We start from the raw sequence: 9,318 nt of genomic DNA, 5'->3' as shown, positions 1-9,318 counted from the left end.
AAAAAACACCAAGGAGTCCGAACATTTGACACAAATTCCAATACCTCACCTAAGTACATCCTTAAGTAAAAAATTGTATGTGGTAAGTCTCGACATTCTAGTTGAAAATTCATTTGATTAATTATGCATACATGTGTTTGGAGACAAAATTATGTACATTTTCAGACATCATGCTGTTTTGGTTTATTGCCACGTGTTCAGATACATTGTCAACTTTTGCTAAAAAAATCCTATACATGAAAGTATTTTATAGCTAGATATTCATGATCATATGTATCTTTTTACATCATTTAAAAATGTGCTGTTTTTAGCATTAATATATTTGTTAATTCCGCATGTGTTTAAAAATTCATTTCTGAAAACTGCATAAGCGTCTGTGCCTTTTTGTTTATAATTTGATATATGAGTACTTTTATAAATTGAATATATTAAGATAGTTAGGAAAAGATTTATATCGTTATACATAGGATCATGTATTTTATAGCCCAGTACTAAAGTTTTAAAATTAAAAATATGTGACCCAATTTTGATTTTTCTTACAAGTACATATATTTTCTTTTAAAATTCATGAAAGAATTGACATTTGAGAAAAAATGTTCGTAATCTTGAGTCAAGTTACACAATAATAATCCAGAGTTCTCTAGATATGGGTGTCACATGTGAAGCAGGATCTGCTTACCCTTCCAAAGCACCTGATATCACCCCTAGTTTTGTTTTGTTTTTGGGGGGGGGGGGGGTCGTGTTGTTTATTCTTTAGTTTTCTATGTTGTGTCATGTGTGCTGTTTTTTGTTTGTCTTTTTCATTTTTAGCCATGACGTTGTTAGTTTGTTTTAGATTTATGAGTTTGACTGTTCCTTTGGTATCTATCGTTCCTCTTTTACACAAGTCACATATACTTGTTTCTTGTATGTTCCATTGTAGTAATAATTGTTAACATGGGAGGATATAATGAAGTAATTTCCATCTTAAAATTTTATATTTGTTTTTAATTAAATAAGTAAAAGTAAATTGTAGCACATTATTTATTGAAGTGATTGATTCTAGATTGAAGATGTTCTTCCATTTGGAGAATCCTATTGGTCTCTCATAATTTTTGTTATTTAAATGGTTATATATATCTTTGTTAATTCTGTTTTTTGTCAAGGAAGAGTTTAATTTTGTTTTTACCAAAGTTTTCAAAGATTTGTCAGATTTTAATATACTAACCCATTGTTTTGGAATAGAGTTTTTCAATTTTAAAAGTTCAGAGATCCAATAAGGTTTTGAGGTTAATTTCTCCAATATAACGTTTTGTGATATATGCCCTTTTTGATCAATTATATCATTAATGAAACTAATACCATCTTTTATCCAATTTAGGTAAACTAAACATTTTCCTTTAAATTTTATATTTCTATACCCCACAACATTTGCTGCCTAATATTTCTAAAGTTTGTGATTGGTGTGTTACTTGTTGGTGTATTATTTGCTTTGTACCAGCTCTTTAATATGTTCAAGTAAAATGAGGGTAGTGCATTACTTAAATTAAGTAATGATTTTATGTTGTCTGGCATCATATGAAATATAAGGTTGTTTTTACCAAATTTATTGAAATAATATTGAATGACTTTCCAATTAGCAAATTCCTTTGCCGTTAATTTGTAATGCATCTAAGAAGTTATCAATGTCTGACATTTTCAGACTTCCATTTGTGTTATCTTTGCTAAGTGTTGAATGCTTTACCTTTTCTTGTTTATCATTCCATATAAAGTTGTATATAAGTTTGAAATCTTTTATGTAGATTTGGGGTATTGATACAACCGAAGCTAAAAAAGTAAGATTAGGTAAAATAAGCGACTTAACAACTGTTATTCTTTTTTCCCAATCAAGTATTATTTTTTTTGACTGTTTCATTGTTTTTTCAATATTTAATTTGTCACATTTACTTTTATTTAATCCAAAGTAGACTTTTAATTGGTTCTTTGCTCCAGATATATTTTCAATTTTTCTTTACACTGTTTAAGTCTACCTAACCATATACCTTCTGTTTTAGATTTATTCAGTTTTAAACCAGAAAGTGTTCCAAATATTTCTATTAGATTCAATGCTTGGTGTATTTCATTTTTAGAACTGAGAAAGAGTGTTGTGTCATCAGCCAATTGGGAAATTTTTAGACTATGCGTTTTTTCATCAAGTTTAATTTGAAACCCTTTAATGTTTGAATCTTGTCTTACTCTACAGGCCAATATTTCAACTGCTATTACAAAAATAAGAGAACTTAACGGACGTCCTTGTTTTATTCCACGGTGAAGACTATATGTTTCTGAGATCAAGCCGTTATTAGACAGGCGTCCTTTAGTATCATTATATAAAGGTTTTACCTATTTTAAGAAGGAACGTGGTATTCCAAATTTTAGAAGAGATTCATACATGAGGGGTCATTCTAAAGAATGCTTTTCTACTTCTAATTCATTGAGCTTTTAATTTGACCGGTTGATACCATTTGTAATGCATTTTTGTTATTCAATGTTTACTTAAAAGTTTTAAATCTCGTCTCACTATTTGTAAATATACCACCTTTGACAATTGATACCACCTTTGACAATTGATTGGTATGGCGAAATTTTCTTACTTATGTTCTCGTTCTATGAATAACAACAACATTTGTGTAAAGAATATTTACGAACTCCATGTATACCTTACAACAGTTTATTTTTGTTTACCTGTGTACGTTATTTTATTTGTCGGTATTTTGACTTAGGTTATGGTTGTCTTTCAGATATTGTTTCACCCGGTTTTTTTGAAATTAATTTTGTATTTACATTGTGTCATAGATCAAATTTATTCGTTCAGTGTATGTTTACTTCTTTTTGTTGATATGTCTTTTGATCAAGTAAAGCCATTCCAATTGATACGTTATAGTGTGTCTTTCAATGTTGCGATGTTACACTATTGTTTCAGGGAAGGGTGATGGTTGGCGCCTATTTAACCGTTTAACCCGATGCATTTGCACATCTCCCAATTAAGGAACCTGATGTTCAGTGTTTGTCGTTTGACGATGTAGTTCATAAGTATTTCTCGTTTCTCATTTTTTATATAAATTATACCGTTGGTTTTCCTGTTTGAATGGTTTTACACTAGTTATTTTGTGGGGCCCCTAATAGCTTGCACTTCTTTATGAGTCAAGGCTCCATGTTGAAACCGTACTTTGACCTAGTATGTTTTACTTTTACTAATTGTGATTTGGATGAAGATTTGTCTCATTGGCACTCGTATCCACGTCTTCTTATATATAGTGTTATGATTATACAATAAACAATATAAATACATGGATGTTTGGCTACTTTTTTATTCTTTATTTGCCTGAAGGATTATTTACTCGACTGAAATACATTGTATTGGCACTATTTTTTCAATCTAAATTACTATTGAAAACAGACTGAAATACAGTGTAAGAGTACCTTTTCATCAAAATTACTATTTAAAAAATGAAATGAACACGTCATAAATTTAATGTCTCCGTAGCGTTTTTATGAATTTACCTTCATCAGGTTAGGTTAATTTCAAATTGCATAAGAATCAAGTTGACAGTTGAAGAGCTATAGGACCAAAGAAAAAGACATAGAAAATAACCAAATTCATCTAAGGTCGACTTTCCCTGAGGGAGTTGCAACTCTCTATGTTATTTCAAAACGGACAATTTTGAAAAGGTTTGTTTCAAAATAATGTTAGTACCGAAGTACTTGGTAGTCAACCTTGATATCGACCAGTGCTGTAAAACATGAAAACAACATGTTATAAAATTTATGTATAGGAAGCGCTTTTCTTGATTTACATTCAGTAGGAAAATTCAATGCCAAATATGGAAAAGCCAAGGTTGTGTAAGATTTAATATAGTTGTAGAATTATATAACAAAAGAAAAAAAGCCCTAAGAAATAACCAGATCCATCTAAGGTCAACTTTGAAACAGACTGAAATACAGTGTAATTGCACCTTTTCTTATAAATATCTTACTTTTTTAACAAAAAGTGTAGAATATTCTACATATATGTCAAGTGATAATACTTTATTTATATATATGTATAACTCGTCTAAACATCAACCCAACAATGTTAGATCTGTGAAAGCACATTTTTGTTCTTCCGTCGCCGGGATTCGAACCCATGCTACTGAGATTTCGTGACACAAAATCGCCTGCAATGTAGCCGTCCTGCTAGATCACACGTTCACCTGGTCTTCATAAAAATGAAGCTTTTGGTAGCCGGATGTTACCTTTCCACGTCAGTTGTAATCTAGCGTCGTACTACAGTGCATGATATATAAGGCATGGAGATGTTATTTTTACAGATCAGCTAAATTATCTATAGTAAAGGATTTTACAAATTAATGTAAGATACAGTCACAGAAAATAATTATATTTATAAGTACGTCTGAGCCAGTTACAACTCTACAACAGATTTATCCATCGGATCACCAGCAGTGATGGTGATACATGGCTGTGTACATTATGTATATACAACTCGTCTAAACATCAACCCAACAATGTTAGATCTGTAAATTTGCTTTTGCAAATGTTTTGGTCTTCCCTCGCCGGGATTCGAACCCATGCTACTGAGATATCGTGACACCAAATCGCCTGCACTGTAGCCGTCCCGCTAGACCACACGACCACCTGGGCTTATCTAATATTCATATTTCAAGATACACAGATGTATTTTTTCAACATTTTCAAAAAATTTTCCGGGAAAATAGTGAAGAATAATTGAGTATATATATACATATTTTGATGATTAAGTTATTTTTAAATTGTTATTACTACACCTGTAGTGGACTTACATGTTTGCTGGTTGGGAACTCGGTGATAAACAGAGAAACATTCTGGTATATATACAAAAAATTTTTAAAATAAGCATTGGCTACTGGTCATATGATAAACATGTAGACCCAAATCACCTAGGAGTGTTCTGCATTTTAGAATTCTTTATTGTCTATGTGTGGCTTTCTCATTAATAAAAACTAGCTGCCATAGTATATCAAAGAACACCAATAAACATGTAAACAAAACAGTCTTCTACTTATTAAGACAAAGGATAATTGTTGTCTTATTTGTGCTTCCTGTGTTGTTGATCTTGATTCCTAGTGTCACCCTTAATTATTTGCAAAAACTATCTACTCGTGAATGGTTCATAGATACCTGTGCACTATTTAGGGGATATCATGTTGTTATATTGCAACTTTGCTTTGACATCCGAATGCTGCAATCGTTGAAAGCTCAAACGAAAATCGATGTTCCACCCAACATTATTTCTTGATCATAAATACCTGCGTAAAAGAATACTTAATTGCCACGTGTTAGTAAAACTAGTGTTTGGAAAGCTTCAGTGTAATATTTCAACGCACTTTGGCAGTGCAAAAATAAACTATCAAAATTAATATGTAAAGTTTTATTTTTCATGAATCATATTTTTACAATTACAAGCATTAAATTTTACACTTTTTATCAGAATTATATAACAATATACATTTTTTTTCTTCATTTCCACACACACTACAGTTCACGCGATCTTTAGATGCTTCTCAAACAATCACTAGTTTCTTCATTCGTCTAGTTTCTTTCATTATTGACATCTTAAACTACACTGAAATAATATAACATTCAATTAAGAAGAAAAAAATATGAAACACAAAATAGCATATGTTGTATCTTTGTATTTGACTTGAATATTGTCATTGTATGCCGAGTTTTAGTGTAATTTATGATAAGAGTTTATAAATAAATAGAGATATTTGGTAAAGGTCATTGAGATAGCCCCCAAAAGCAAAGGTTCAAATAAAAAAAGGTATGCGAGTGAAGGTCGCGTATCGAATAAAAAATGACACGTTTTTATCTCTGATACCCATGTGTGTAGTAAAGTTCTTATTTTAACGATTTTCTCTCTTTTTTTACCGGACAATATATTTTTTCTCTGCCATTTTATACCTATACTTATAGATTATCGGTGATCATCTCAACGAGATTGATTTTCTCGCTTGAGCCGGGACGGCGAAAACGAGAAAGGCAATCGAGTTGAGATGAACAATGATAATCTTTTTATCGCTATTTTACCTATGACGACGTTGTCAATTTCATGTCAATTTCATGTCAATTTCGTTAGCAACGCCACGTGCATGCTTAGTTTCTAGCGATAATTTTCCATCTCAAGCGAGTAGCATGATATGAAAATTATCACAAAAAAAGATCAAAGGAAAAATGCACAAAATAGCGATAAAAATTATTATCATGATAATCATGATATGGTATTGATTATAATCCTGGAACCTTTGATAACTAACATCAATCTACCATATTATGTATGTTAATGATACTTACATTAAGTTTAACGACCGAATAAACCATTGCCATTGTTGTTGCTCAAAAGAAGAAGCAACACGAAAAACATCACTGAAAAACAAAAAAATGTTACAATTACCATTCACTATTGAAATCAAATCATTGTTTTTCCTAAATAAAGGCCCCATAACTATTGAGAATGTATAGGTAGTTATCAATATCTGTTTTGTTTACACATCGTTATAAATATAACGGAATTTGATACGACTGTCATTCAAGTCACAGGCTTAGGGCTATAAAACCAGGTTCAATCCACCTTTTTCTACATTTGAAAATGCCTCTACCAAGTCAGGAATGTGACAGTTGTTGTCCATTCGGTTTTGCCATTTGATTAGGGACTTTCCTTTTTGAATTTTCCTCGGAGTTCAGTATTTTTGTGATTTTACTTTTTAAAATAGTTAATAGCAATTTTCCGCACAAGAAATATATAGGCCATGAATTATAGAAGATTTACAAATCAAAAGTATAATTGTCTACATGCTATGTGAATCAATTTTTAAAGATAATACATAGATAGAAAAATGAAGATGTTATAAGAGTGCCAATGAGACAATTCTCCATCCAAGTAAGAGAATATCGTGAAAGTTTTATACACTGATATATCATAGATAGAAATTAGAACTTACGAAGACCTCCTCCTTGTCCGAACAAACCACCGTCCATCCCTCCACCAATACCACCGGCCAAATCTCCACCATAACCCCCGGCATATGGACCAGCCATAGCGCCTCCATAAACTGGTAATGGTTGGTATTGTGTGATTTCGTCAACGTAACCTCCCTTCTTTCCATATCCAGAGTATCCATGATAACCACCTGATTTGCCGTATCCTTGATAACCTCCCATTCCGTATCCTTGATTACCATACCCGGACCATCCACCCTTCATGTATCCACCTCCATTGCCGTAACCATCAGCACTAACACAGTTCAGGGCAAACAGACCTAAGACGGCGACAACGGCAAGTGTGGCTTTCATTCTGAAATTCAGAAATGATAATTAATTATATCATCAGATGAAATCAGAATGACATGCAACTCTAAACGATATTTCAACATGTTTTATAATAGATTTTGAAAATTAAATCCACATATTCATTTTTTTAAATTGAAGAAACAATTAAAATATGAAAAATGAATGATTAAATATAAATGATACCCCATTTTCATTCTCAATTTTATATTTTTTCAATATTTAGCATTATAATTGATCTCTGTATAAGCTTTTACAAAAATAAACAACATGCATATCAACAACGTACGAGTTTAATAGGCACAGACTTTTCTTCATTACTGGTATTTTTTATTCAGTAAAAAATTCTCAATATTAAGTACAAAATGTTTATGATTGCAGCATGCAATATAAGAATACCGTCCTCTCAATCTCTTTTTTTGTCTCAATCTAGCTCTTTCTTTCTCGCTTGTGTTTGTGTTTTTGTTGGTTTTTTTTTAGATTGCTATGTTGTGCGTCAACCTTTGACATTACCCCTTATTATATATTTCATCTCCATTTATAAATATTTCTTCTTAATTTATCTACTTATTTCTGTTATATTGAATATATTGAAAAATACAATTTCATTTGAATTATTTATATATTTGTAGATATTAAACAAATGAATAATATTAACATCAATTATATTTTGACACATATCATGTTGTTGCTTAGCCTGTGGATTTATTTGTAGAACATGTTTAAACCCTTTTTAATTGAAGGAAAGAATATGTAAATATTTTGAAAAAATAAGAACGACCATACAATGAGTTCCTTATTCTTATTATGAATTCAAATTTTATATAAATATTTGAATGATTATTTATTTCTATTTTTCCGGGAAAATAGTGAAGAATAATTGAGTATATATATACATATTTTGATGATTAAGTTATTTTTAAATTGTTATTACTACACCTGTAGTGGACTTACATGTTTGCTGGTTGGGAACTCAGTGATAAACAGAGAAACATTCTGGTATATATACAAAATTTATTGATACGCAATTTGTGCTAATTATTACAAGTTCCGCTATAGACACATAAGGTTACAGATAAACTTCCATATTGATGTCTGTCTGGTCATTCGATAACATAAAGTGTTGACATGTAAATTCTCAAATAAAAATAGGCAGATTTACTGATTATAGAAACCATTCTTAATATATGTGCTGTTTTATAACGATCTACATTGCATATTTTGTCAAAAAGTCTGGTACATGTTTTATAATAGATTTTGGAAAGTAATTCCACATATTTCTTTTTTTTAATTTATTAAACGATTTAAATATGAAAAACGAATAACTAAATATAAATAATAATTTTTTTTAATATTTAGCATCTAATTGATCTCTATATAACACTACTACAAAAATAAAAAAGAACATGCATAATTTATGAATCTTTTTTTTTACATTACTGGAATATTTTTAAGTCTGAATAGTTTTAAATAATTAGTACAAATTGTTGGTAAACATCATACCTATTATTAAATATTTATGTCATTTTATATTTTCTTTATTCTTAATGTATTTTTTTCTCTATTTTTTAAGAATATATTGAATGTCATTTTTCTCTTTCTTTATTTTCAATGTCATTTTTCTCTCAGTTTTATATATATATTGAATGTCATTTTTCTCTTTATTTTTAATGTAATTTTTTCTCTTTATTTTTAATGTCATTTTGTCTCCCTTTTTAAATATATATTGTATGTTATTAATCTCTTTTTTCTATTTTCTATCCTATTATTTGATACCTGTATACATTATTCTCTATTGTTTATTCATTTTTCTTTGTCCATTTTTTATTTTTATTTATTCTTTATGCTTTGGTTCATTATTCTTCATTGTGTAAACTCTCACCTAGACCCTCGTATAATCTATTTATGTTTCATTTATATTTAAAACACAAATGAAATTTCATAACAAACTCTTAGATATTCAAACTAATGCTT

General features: G+C 30.0%; 1 protein-coding gene across 2 annotated transcripts; it reads right to left on the bottom strand.

Annotated features, from left to right (window-relative positions):
- Positions 1-5,410: 5,410 nt before the first annotated feature.
- LOC143079089 (uncharacterized) lies at positions 5,411-8,374 on the bottom strand. Of its 2 annotated transcripts, none has more exons than XM_076254256.1 (4): positions 8,299-8,374; positions 6,999-7,351; positions 6,352-6,423; positions 5,411-5,620 (listed from the first exon to the last, which is right to left on the bottom strand). In XM_076254256.1, the coding sequence occupies exons 1-3, from the start codon at positions 8,337-8,339 to the stop codon at positions 6,359-6,361; spliced, it is 459 nt and encodes a 152-aa protein (XP_076110371.1). In that variant the 5' UTR covers positions 8,340-8,374; the 3' UTR covers positions 5,411-5,620; positions 6,352-6,358. The 2 variants fall into 2 exon arrangements, with proteins under 2 accessions (XP_076110371.1, XP_076110373.1); XM_076254258.1 differs by having other exon boundaries at positions 8,284-8,307.
- Positions 8,375-9,318: the final 944 nt, after the last annotated feature.

The sequence above is a fragment of the Mytilus galloprovincialis genome, chromosome 6 (assembly GCF_965363235.1).
Source record: "Mytilus galloprovincialis chromosome 6, xbMytGall1.hap1.1, whole genome shotgun sequence".
NCBI classification, from domain to species: domain Eukaryota; kingdom Metazoa; phylum Mollusca; class Bivalvia; order Mytilida; family Mytilidae; genus Mytilus; species Mytilus galloprovincialis.
This window is presented reverse-complemented; position numbering and strand designations above follow the sequence as displayed.

What these genes read in the sequence shown, in the direction of transcription:
- LOC143079089 (XM_076254256.1), bottom strand. Translation starts at nt 8,339, where the DNA reads ATGTTTCTCTGTTTATCACTGAGTTCCCAACCAGCAAACAT. An exon ending in AGTTCCCAACCAGCAAACAT is followed by an intron (nt 7,352 to 8,298) that starts GTAAGTCCACTA and finishes TCTGAATTTCAG; the next exon opens with AATGAAAGCCACACTTGCCG. An exon ending in CGGACAAGGAGGAGGTCTTC is followed by an intron (nt 6,424 to 6,998) that starts GTAAGTTCTAAT and finishes TTTGTTTTTCAG; the next exon opens with TGATGTTTTTCGTGTTGCTT.